The 12270-nt window shown below is 39.4% G+C and overlaps 1 protein-coding gene across 20 annotated transcripts in view; it reads left to right on the forward strand.

Moving 5' to 3' along the window:
- Positions 1-12270, forward strand: part of TNRC6C (trinucleotide repeat containing adaptor 6C) — a 104413-nt gene that overhangs the window by 69444 nt on the left and 22699 nt on the right. For 7 of the 20 annotated variants that reach the window (XM_074608062.1, XM_074608068.1, XM_074608064.1 and 4 more), the window contains 6 exons: positions 5432-5641; positions 6712-6878; positions 7548-7652; positions 8101-8181; positions 8826-8883; positions 9093-9238. In XM_074608062.1, the coding sequence (XP_074464163.1) occupies positions 5432-5641; positions 6712-6878; positions 7548-7652; positions 8101-8181; positions 8826-8883; positions 9093-9238 (767 nt within the window). The remainder of the gene's footprint in view (positions 1-5431; positions 5642-6711; positions 6879-7547; positions 7653-8100; positions 8182-8825; positions 8884-9092; positions 9239-12270) is intronic. The other 13 variants (XM_074608065.1, XM_074608073.1, XM_074608069.1 and 10 more) reach the window with 3 other exon arrangements.

Genomic DNA, 12270 nt, shown 5'->3' on the forward strand with positions numbered 1-12270 from the left:
ACTTCTGTAATCCACAACCAAATTTCACCCAACGATGTTTTTCCATGTACAGTATTTCCATGCAAAACATGATTGTGTAATTAAAGGTTGTGCCATAGGGCACGGGCTAAGCGCTCATCTAAAAATCTTACAACGCTTGAACTAAGTAGTTACCACTGGCTTTCTGTCTCCTGCATGGGTCATGATGTACTTTGCCAGTCCTATTTATCATTCCTGGTTATTCAGGGAATATCATGGATAAGGAGCGCTGGATTGTGTTCCTGTATTAGTTGGAAGCCTGGTGTAGCTGTAAGATGGCACAGCCACGCATCCTGAAAGCAAAGAAATAGATTTTAATTTTGCCATACAGCACTAGCTAACAGTTCACAAAGGAGCAGCAGTCCCTTCTGGGTTTAAGTTTATAGTATTTTAGTTCAGAAGTGGAGGCCAAGTTACAGTCTTGTTATTCAAGTTGTCACACATTCCCAGAAGTTCTCAAGATTCTTTGAATACAGAACTTAAAAGCTATTGATGGGAAGCAGATGTTGGTACACACTTGATGCAAATGGATAATGCTCTGAGGAGCTTCTTTTTCTATTGGGGGGAAAAAAGGGGGATAGATAATGTGATAAACGTAGTCTTTTCTGGTTATAGGAGCTTGCTCCAAACCGCTGGTGAGCTATTTAGAAAGACGAGCAGAAAGCTAGTGGTTTTGATTTAGATTCAATTTTTATCTAAATTACTTGTGCCTAATTCTTACTAGCACTTTTAACTCTTGCAACTTGGATACAAGGGGAATAGGAAGTGAGAAAAGGTTTTGCAAACAGGGATGATGAAAAGAGAGATTTCTGGATCCCAACCAGCACCAGATCCTTCTCCGGATGCTGAGTGGGCTCGGTGCTTTCCTGTGCCCATTGGGTAGCTGGAGACTGGGGGGGTTCCGACCACCCATCCTCCAGCTCAGAAAAGAAACGACAAGAGAAAATGTGGGCATCCCTATGGAGATTTTAAGTAGAAAATTAAGGTCTTTGTGGTTCCTAGAGAGTAAGGAGCTTAAAAAAATCTGAACCAGGTCTAAATTATGAAAGCTTTGAACAGCTCTCTGTTCCTTTTATAGTCCAGTGCCATTGTCTCAGTGGCAGCTTGTGTGTCATTCATAGCATGTAATTTATGGGAAACAGAGAGCACAAGTGATGCGTTTTCATTAGTTTGAACTTTCATCGGAATGCATTTGAAACCAGGTCGGTTTTGAACCCCTTTAGGACACTCATGTGAAAACCCAAAGTCCTGTTGTGGGTGCTGAGCCCTCTAACAGCCAGGTTCTGGGGGACAGCCAGGGGACATGAAAAGCCTGCCCTTGGTTTCCACACAAGGGGGATCTCATTGCTGAAAGCCGAATTTAGAGCTTCCCTAATGCTGAGCGCTATAAGAAGACATGGAGCTCCACCGCATGAACTGGAAACCTTTCAGAAAATAAGGAATTGGAAAGGTTAAGGGTTACAGGTGACTCTTAATAAATAAATAAATTATATATATATATATATATATAAAAAAATATATATATATATATAAAAAGCTTCCCTTTTTACACACACACACCCTATAGCTTATTTCTTTTCTATTATTAGCAGAGTAACTAGTGTCTGTTTAGTAAACAGTCTGTTTTCCACCTTTTTTCTTCCATTTTTATCTACATAAGGTCCTAATATTGTGGTTTGCCTGTATTGTAGTCGTATGCTCTGGTATTTATCATGGACCAAACAACTTCAAGGCAAACAGTTTCTGCCATCCAAATGGCTATAGGGTTATTTTGAGGGAAAACAACTGCATCCTGCCATAGCTTAGTTAACATTTCACTTTCCCTTGAGGATTTCCTGTTGGCTGAGGCCCAATGTTAATTATGTTTTTATTTCTATAAAACAAAGCTCTGCCAATGTGTCCATGTTTATTACTCACTGTGATCTTTTTGTTTCTTGCAATTCTAAGAGTGCTTAAAAGCTCCAGTATTAAAACCTCACTTTCTTGCCAAAGAACGGGGCTTGTTCTGTTGCAAAACAACATTCGTGCAGATCTGTGTGTTTTTTAAGGCTTTTTCTCAGGAAAGCCTATATTCATATTATTTTCATAAAGAAAACAGTAAGTTCGCTCTGAGCAGAATTTCTTAAAATTTTCGGCAGGTTCAGATTTGGAGACCGCTGGGAAGGTGTTTTCCTTCCAAACTGCTGCGTACAGGAACTTAAAAGTAGCTTCGTACTTTCATTTAACCCACTTAACGCTGTTTCTGAGCCGCCTTTAGCGGGAGGTAAATGGTGGTACTGGAGAGCATCGCGCTGCCGGAGGGAAGCGGCTGGCACTGCAGACTCTTTGAACCAATATTCCACCTGTGCCCATTTCAAATACAAAGCTTACTGGATTATTTTAAAAACTGCGGAAAAAACCCCCTTGTTTAAAAAAGAGGGTCCTTTGGAGAATACAAAGTCAATGTCTTCTTTCACTTGTAGAATTTTGTAGCATTCAGTCAAAAATGTAACTTTATTCACCTTTTAAATTTTCTAAAATAGAGTCCTGTGGAATCGTAATGAGGTAGCACAGAGATTAACGTTAAGACAGCAGGTACTTACCACAGAGGAGAAAACAGGCTCAGAATTGAGAAGTACTCTGCAATTTACAGAGCTTAATTTCTGCACTTGCACTAGTTATTTTTCTAGCATCCTGCAGGTTTTACTTACAAATTTCCTGCGCTTAATTTGGCCTGTTAAGATAATTTTGAAAACTTTCAGTTGATGCATTTTGTTTGTTTCTACGTGCTTGCAAGTATTATCTTTTAGTAAAGGCTGGCTCCCTCATTATTTGTAATCCCGTATTATTTACTGCTCAGCGCATTTAAAGCACTTAACTCAAAATAACTTTGGACACATCTGTGGTCTTTAATCAATGTTGAATTTATAGCAAAGAGCAACAGAAGGACCAGTTCTTTTGAGTTTTTATTCTACAACCTGGCACGCTTTGCCTTTTCAATATATGAATTATGTTTTAAGGTTGATTTCATAAATTAAACTATTTAGTTTTCAGTGTAGGTTGCATGAACTCAGGGAAACGTTCGTATTCTGCGCTCTCTCGATTTGTATTTGTATTCTAGTTGGTGCTTTAGAGATGATTTTTTTGTTTCATTTGCCTGCAGTTAATCTTTTTCAGATGCCAATATGATTAAAGGCACGCAGTTGTCTTACAAGGTTGCCTCCTGAGTAGCGAGGCAGAAATTCAAGTAACGCATTCCTTAAATAAAGTTGGCTTAAAGATACCAGCAGAAAGTTTGCATAAGTATTTTCGGTGCAACACCGAGGAAGTTGTCGTGTTGCAGAGGTTTGTTTCTTTACGTATCTGTGTCTGAGCGTAAGTTTGTCTTCTGTACACACTTCAAAATAGCCAGAAATTTAAGATACACGGATACAGCTTAGAACACGGTATTTTTGTTTGAAATGGAAATCAGTTTAATGAAACACAAATTTGGGGTTGTTTCAGGCATATGTTTTAAAACACAATGAATCTTGCTGGTATTAAGCTTTATTAAGCTGCGTGTTCCTGAACATGCAGGCTTAGTTTGGATATGTTTCATGTCATAAACACTTTAATCAGTACTGCAGTTGCTTTAAGAAATAGAGCCCAAAATAAATCTGTAATACAGTAACACTGGAGTAGAGGACAGATATGAGCCTGTATATTTGAAAGGAATTTTTTTCACTGCTAGCCGGTGTCCAAGTCCTTATCGGCGGTGTATGTTGCCTACAGTCTCTAGTAACAGAAATTTTGTTTAAATGAGTCAGTTCTGCAGAGACGTCTAGCAAGAAGTCCTGTTCCAGCATTAGGCAGTGTTACACTGTTGCCTAATTAGTTTAATGGCTTTCAAGGTACTCTATTAAATAAAGTTCTTTCATGGCAACTTCCTTGCCATTTTCTACTTACTCTAGGTGTCCGGTTTGTGCAGAAAATGTTACGTTTCTGCTCTCTGAAATCTTTCCAGAGTATTTTTGCAGATAGCACAGGGGAGCAAAAAAGAAATAATGCAGCAGCAAAGTAGGCATCTAGTCATTAAATTACGAAAATCTGTTAGAAACAGTAATGGTTTTTTGGGTAGCACCAACACAGATTTCGTTCTTGCCAGATCTGTTTCCATGTTGTGAGCCGCTAGGAGTCACAGATTTGGCAAGGCAATATTTGATCAGAATAAAATACCCATACTTAATAATATTTGATCTCCAATGAAAAGAGGGCGAGTTCTTGAATTAATATCCTAAGTAACAGCGAAGTTTTAAGCACATTGAATTCTGCAGTACTTTTTGAGATCTTGGTTGCTATGTAATGTAATGGGTTTTTTGTGATAATTGTAGAAAAACAATTTAATATCAGGTATGTGTAAAAACTCTGTTTTCTTGCCTGTTATGTGTCTGTCTCTTTTGTATACTTTTAAAAAGTACTTTGAACTCCATCTATGATCCAAATGTGTCTCTTCAAAAAAAATTTTTTTTAAAAGGGTATGTTCCTTTTAAATTCCATCAAGGCTTTTGCTGTGTTGGTCAGTGTTGCTCTTCAGGACTTAGAAGCTCTATGGCTGTTCCTGGCACATTTGACTTCACTGCTAAAATCGGTGTCATATGGATTTAAGCGCATTACATTCAAGCCAAGCCAGACTAAGAAGAGTTCCTTTATAGTAGCTCATGTTTTTCAGTGAGTTAAAATAATACTCTGTAGGAAAACAGTGACTTCTGCCTAGCATTCCTTATGGTTTGTCTATAGATTCTAATTGCAGTCTTGTCTAGTTCTCTTTAAAAATCATAATTATTATAATGTAGAGACTCAGTGATGAAGGGGTACGTAGCGAACACAGTCAGCCATGAGCTGTAATAGCTTTAAGGAATGCGTACAACATATGTAATCTATGTTGAGAGTGGCAAAAAAACAAATACCCTCTTGCTCATAGGGCATGAGAAAAGAGATTTGATAATTTGTCAATAGTTAAAAGGAATTAAAATAGCTGGAAATGTGTTAGTGAAGCAAGGCCCTGCTCAGCTTTGGGTCGTGGTGTCCTGAACACAAACAGCACACTGCTGCCAGTGCTCCCCCAGCCCTGTCCGCTCTGCTCCAAGAAGCGGCATCGGAAGGAGCTGCTCCCTTGGGACCAGGACTGGTGCTCCCGGGGCAGCGTGGCTGCTCCTGGCTACGTTGAAAAATACTCTATCTTGACAATTTGGCATCAGGATTCAATTAAGAAAAAGACTTTTGAGACCAAATCAAAGGGATTTTTAAAATATGCTTAATTAGAGTCACTGTGTCTACTTGCTGGTTCATGCATGCTCTCTCCAGGCAAAGACTTTAATACAGTGTCCGTCTTTGAAATTATAGACAAAAGAAACCTTTCCTCTCATCACTTCTCCTCTCCTTCCCCTTGCTTCAGCAGGCTGGGGAGAAATGCCTACTGTCCACACAAAGACCGAAGCTTCTTGGGGAGAGCCGTCATCCCCTTCTGCTGCAGTTGATAATGGCACTTCAGCCTGGGGGAAGCCCCCCAGCAGTGGTACAGGGTGGGGAGAGAATCCTGCCGAGCCGGCAGGGACATACGGAAGAACAAATGCTCCAGCTGCTGCCCCAGCACTGTGCAAACCAGGTACGTGTGTGGGTGTCGCTGTCATAAGAGGTTTGGGGAAAAGGGCAAAGTGGGTTTGCTTCTGGCAGTATTTTTAAACAGCACTACTTATGGGTTTCTGTGCATTGAAATCTTAATAATTTCATTCTTAAAACTCCATTAGGTGTCTCCAAACACTGATATTCTAGGCAAAAATATGAATATAGTGCATCGATCCAGTAAGTTTAGAGATATTCCTTAGAGTATTTTTGTGTACTTTGACAGTGGTATAGTATAAATTGTAGAGATACAGGAAACTACAAAAGCGCAGAGGAATGTGAAACAGTGCTTATCCCTTGCTGCCTAAGAGAAACCTGTATTGGGATGAGAAGCAACTGAGCTCAGTCAAGATAGGACTGATTTTGTTAGGAGAAGAAACACTTAAGAATAACTGTCATAACTTCTCTATTCTGTTAAACCGAGGGGGTGGATATCTTCTTCAGCTGTTAAAACTGTTAACAGGTTCAGGAACATCCTGAACTATTTACTGCTTCACAATTCCTAATTAATGTTACTTGATAAAAATCCTCCATCTCTAAATGCCGTGATGGCTACAGGGTTTCTGTTAGACTTCTGGTTTGGCTGTGGTAATCTTAACACTTCACTCCTGCAAAATGCAATACTGAGAGATGGGTAGAAGGCTCAAAAGACCTAAACAGAGGAGTGAGAGGCTTTAAAATGAATAATATCAGCTTTAAACAGAGTAAACAGAATAAAACATAACGAGGTGCCACAACCTCATCACTTCACGTAAAGGGTACCCTGCAGCCATGCTCCTTTCAGATCCCGTTCTTCTGAGATGGGAACAAGTTTCTGACCATTAGTGACCTCAAAATTTGGTTTCTTTAATCCGAAGAATGTGATGGTGAGATTCATTGAAAGCAAAATAGCACTTAACAAGTGTGTGGTCATACTTTTGGTTCCTTGTTCTTCTGGAACTTCTGTAACTTCTTGATAACTTCTGTATCACTTGGAAATACTCAAATGTCAGCATACTGGCGTAAAAGGAAATTGAATTTGAATTTTTGTCTCCCCCTTTCCTTTCCCTCCAGCTTCAAAATCTATGCAAGAAGGCTGGGGCAGTGGTGGGGATGAAGTGAATCTCAGTACTAGTCAGTGGGAAGATGAAGAAGGAGATATGTGGAATAACACTGCTTCACAAGAGAGCAGCTCCTCCTGTAATTCGTGGGGGAACGCCCCGAAGAAAGGACTTCAAAAGGTAAGACAAAAATAAAGGTGCTCTCTAGAAAAGAGTGGAATTAGTGTAACATTTCTAGAATAAGTGGTCACAGATTTTGTGTTGCATTATGCCTGAACTCTTAAATGAGACCTCTGACGCCTGAACACAAACACAGCTTGCCACTACAGTGGTTCAAGTACAGCCTACCTGCTTACAGGGGAAAGTGGGAGATCTTTGACTTTAAGCATTGTCTGGTGCTTCGGGAGGTTGTTTTCTTGTTGCTTTTGTTTTCTCTGAGTTTTATAAGCTTCCGTGTATTCTGAAGAAATGATAATGTATTAACAGAAACAGAAAAAGCGTTAAGGGGGCTTTCATGCACTTTGCATCGTGGTAGAAAAGCGAATAGCAGTTTGTGATGAAGTGGTTCAGCAAAAAATATCTATTTCCTATTTGTGAGGAACAAATAGATAATTCTAAGGTCTGTACTGGTATGAGAACAAAGAAAATTTGTATTAATACTGCACTCAACCAAGAACATAGACGATTGTGTTAGGAATTTTTCCATTGCACAGTCTTTATTTCAGGACGAGGCCAGGCTGTAACTTAAAGGAATTGGGAATGCATTTAGCCGCTTTGTTTGTTATTCCGTTAGCCAACAGTCAGGCCGGTGATTTGATCAAGTATGGTTGTTTCTTGTACTGTCCGCAGCCCAAAACAAATCCACGCTTGTCCCTTGGTACTTTCTGGAGAACTGAAAGGAAGAGACTTCTTAAGGATTTTGTGATAGAAAAGCTGCACAGAGATCTTTTAAAGGTGTTTATCTAGACGCTCTTGTTTGTTTTTAAGAAAATACACTGAGTAACATTCTTAACTTCAAGGTTGAAAACTCATTTTTGGGTATGTTTTTCAGGAAGTGTTGTACTATTTCAGAATCTTTGATTTCATTATGTTTTTCTGCCAAGGATTAAAATGAAATACTTTAATTCAAAGGTGGCTTTAATTCAGTGGTCGGCAAATCAAATACTAAATAGTACACTGAACACCTATTCAGCTGAGATAAAATCTGTACACTTTGTGGGGGAAGAGAATCATAGTTTCGTTGTTCGGAGGGTTCTTCAATACTTTCTAAATTAATGTACTAATATATCTTTCAGTAGCATGTCTTATTAATAAGAAAAACTTACCATGCATTTTATGTACATCTCACTAGTATTAACATGGGATCCAGACCGTTAATGGAATCTCCCATTTATTTACTAAGGGCATGAAGACATCTAGCAAGCAAGATGAGGCCTGGATCATGAACCGTCTGATAAAACAGCTCACAGACATGGGCTTCCCTGTGAGTAGCGTTCATAGCTTCCACACCTGGGGCTCAGCTTTCGTAGCTTGTGGTTCTGACTTTCCATGTTTCAGACCGTAGCTACAAAAAAGACTTGCAGTCTCTTCTTCAGGCTGGGAAGTAGTTCTGTTACCTGCATTTAGACCTTTTCTCCAGGTTCAGAAATCTGCCGTGAGCTAGTAGAGCCCCTTCTGAGGTTACTTGATGATATACTTTGTGTGATCACATTTATAGACCTTTCGGAGTCCAGAGTTTTATAACAATAGGTGTTACTTTGAACTTCAGTAATAATTCCACTCCAGTTCCCCTTTTCTTATTAAACAGGTGAAATTAGAGTATAGCTGGGTTTTTTTTTAGATAAAGGAATATCATAGTGATATTTAAGTTGTCCATAGAAAACACGAAGAAATTTCAATAGATCAGTATGATTTTGACCTTGTAGAACTGGTACTTACTTGACAAACTGAATCTAACTGAATTGTCATGGGAATTGGTAAAAGCAGAAAAAAATGGGCGCAGACATTATTCATGCTGCTGAGTAAATACTAAATCCAGTGTTTGAGACGTGTCTGTTTTCTCAGTTTGCTTTGTAATCATATAAGCAAGTTTACATTTTCTCTTAACGTAATCTGTATTTTTGGCAGAGAGAGCCAGCGGAAGAGGCCTTGAAGAGCAACAATATGAATCTCGATCAGGCCATGAGTAAGTATCTGTGTAACTAATTATTTTTTACTTTAAAGCAACACAGGAACCATTCATGATTCTGAGAGTTTGATCTTATGCAGATATATTTGATAATATTTATTTTCTTGCTTTTGCTTTTGCAAGCGAGACCTACTTCTCTTAACTAGTGTTGCCAAATTCACTGTCTTTGCACCACCTTTTTAAATGCATTCCCCCTCTCTGTGAAGGTGCTCTGCTGGAAAAGAAGGTGGAAATGGACAAGCGTGGAATGGGAGTGACCGACTATAATGGAATGGTCACCAAACCCCTTGGCTGCCGCCCACCACCAATCTCCAAAGAGTCTTCCATGGACCGCCCCACCTTCCTTGACAAGGTAAGTTCAGAAATACGAATGTGATTTACAAGTCAAAACTGTACACGGTATAGAAATATTGATGATTTCCACTTTCTGTTTAGAAAGCTGTACAGAGAAATGTGATAAATAATTGCATATTGCTTTATTCTTTTTCTTCTCATTTTTTGTAATCTTGTGGGGAATTTAGTCCTTGTGGAGAGGACCGATGATTTGATTCCCACATAGAAATAAACAGTGGTCATCCCCAGTGATATGCTTGAAAAGGAAACTTACTAAGGAATCAGTAATGCAATAGAAAGGGAAATGTGAAAAACAAAGAAACGGCGCACAGAAAGCCTTCTGCTCTCTAAGAGTCCAGCCAGTCAGTGACCCTTGCCCAAATTAACCATGAGGCAGGACCAAGGCCACAATCTTCAAGAACTGGGCTCCTAATTCCTGTTTTAATTTCGAGCTCCTTATAGATTTCAGTGAAAGTTCAGTACTTAAATAGGAATGAGGAGCTGAGGTATTTTTGTTAAGTCAAAGAGCAGACATGCACAGTCATAAATAGCGTCTCCGATGCGCTTCCTTTTCTGTGATCATGTATGACAAATTTTCCTGGACCATTTAATGGCTGAGGAGAAGGCTCCAGAAGTTCCTGGCGTCCAAGATTCAAAGTGCCTAAAGAAAAGGATGGTAGGGAAAAGCGCGGCCAGATCTTCAGTAGGAAATGAGATTTAAGACCTGACCCACCCAATCACCTCAGAATCCCCCCGAAAACCGTTAATAAGGAAAGAACAATCTCCGGTGCCATTCTGTATTTCACAGGTTATTTGAAATGTTCACAAAGATGGGTGGTGGTGGTTTCTGAATGCAGAAATTGGTGCTTTTCACAAACTGTACTGAAACCAATTCATTTTACATAAGCTGTTTACAGGCTGTGAGACAGTAACAATATCTGCTCTTGTTAACACAGACTGTATTAAAAACCTTACTGACCCTGAATAACAATTATGTTTCCAGTCCTCCACCCTGTGGTTTTTCTTATAGTCTTAACTATAGCGTAATCCTTAAAGTTATGGTTTGTGTTGTGACAGGTTCCCAGGTGTTGCGCTAAGAAAATTAGTGTGGTGCTATGCTGGGACATCTGATAAATACTGACCTTTCAACGACAACTAGTACTATTGCTGCTGTCATCACAGTCTAAACAGTATGCTGAGTTTTAGTGCTGGTACGCTGCAAGCTGTGAACAAGTTAGTTTGATTAAACACAAATGCATCTTACGTAATTATGGGTTACTTTTATTAATAAGGAAAAATTAGCATCTATATAAAATTGGCTTTGGGAGGGTCCTTACATATCAAAAGGTTTTGTGGTAGTTCACACGCTCCCACAGTGCTGCGTAATCTAGTATCATGGCAGTTTCCCCCACAGATTATACATAAGAAAGCTGCTTTTTGGGAATAATAACATTTGTTCTTTCTGGGCTCCCTACTTCTGTTGGAATGATGTGGTGTCCATTACGTTGTTGTTCCCTAAACCAGACTAAACTGATTGTCTATTTCCTACAATGCAAGGCTCAACCTGGCTCTTCTTCCTTCTTTTTCTCTTCCTTCCATGTAAAGTTCATTCTGAGCTATGGCAAATCTATTTGCTTATGGCAGACTTTAATGAATATGTCAAATGAAAGATCTCTCTTCTGATGAAGCTCACAAAATCCATGCATGCATGCCAGTTAACCTTTTATTTTCTAGAGTGACAATATCTTGAGCAGTAAAATTATTGCCGGAGAGAGAGATGCATTATGTGCGGCAAGATGCATAACTATGGAAACATATGTTAAACACAACTATTGAGAAGGGAGTACTAAAATCATTAATATTCATACAGCAAGTAAAATCTGTCAGTCTAGGCATAATCTTGTCACAGTGACTTTACTATAACAAAGGAAATAATCCCAAACTATATTTGTTAAGCTATCAGAGTGTTGAGCAACTTGCTAAGTGAATTAAACAAATATAGTTTCTACTCTATTCTTATAAGAATAGATATTTTTTCCAAAGAAGTTAGTTCCACATTTACAGCTCATGCTACTAGAGCAACTCCTCTTCTCCAGAACCTTTTCCCCCTTTGAGTTATGATTTCAGAGGATGAGCCTGGAGCAGCCTTACTTGCTGCTCAGGTCATCCTTGGTCGGTGAACAAGCTCTCTGCACAGCTGCACAAAGCACTCCAGCCAACATTCCTTATTTTACTTAATGTCTTGTCAAGTCATTATCCTTTTGCTTCGCTTTGCTGAGTCTTTGATAAGTTATGCAAGGTTCCTCTTCATGAAATTGTAAGTTGGGTTAATGTGCTCATTGCTACCACTCCTTCTTAGCGGGTGCTCTCAGCTCACCTGAGTTGAGACTCCATGATTTTTCTCCTGCATTTTGTCTGACAGGTAAAGCCAGCGCTTACTTATTTTTTTTTAACCTTATGCATTTGAGGAAAGAGAATTGCCAGCCCTGACACTTGCTTCTGGACCCATTGAACTCCCTGTTCCCTCTGGATTAGTAGTGGTCTGTGCAGCTAAACATCACCGTTGAACGTTTGCTTTCACTTGTTCCTCCATGCTTGCTGCTGATAGTCTTTATTCTGCGTCACATTGAGTCAATCTTTAGCGCTCAGTGCTTTGTTAATTGTATTATTTTTCAGGATGTTATCTTGCCCTGTAGCACCATAAAAGGAGAAGGGAAAAAATCCAATGGCTTTGAGGAAATAAAGATCCAGCCTAGCAGTACCCTGATATGTGATCTCAACCACGTTAACTTATGCTTGGTGGGGAGCATGCTGTACTTAGGTATCAGGCTTGCTTGAAGATGTTACCTGATGTCTTCTGGAGCCATCAAATTTGTAAGAAAACCATGTAAGATTTTCCTTGGAAGCATCCTAAAAAATATTGGAAATTAGCCCAGAGTGCTTCAAAGGATCTTTTCTTAAAGTGTAGGGATTTGGTTTGGGTACCACTCCTGAGTACTGGGACTCAGGTTTGGTGTGTCTTCCCACTCCACCTATCGAGTGTTCTTCTAA

Source organism: Larus michahellis, chromosome 14, assembly GCF_964199755.1.
Source record: "Larus michahellis chromosome 14, bLarMic1.1, whole genome shotgun sequence".
In the NCBI taxonomy this organism is placed as follows: domain Eukaryota; kingdom Metazoa; phylum Chordata; class Aves; order Charadriiformes; family Laridae; genus Larus; species Larus michahellis.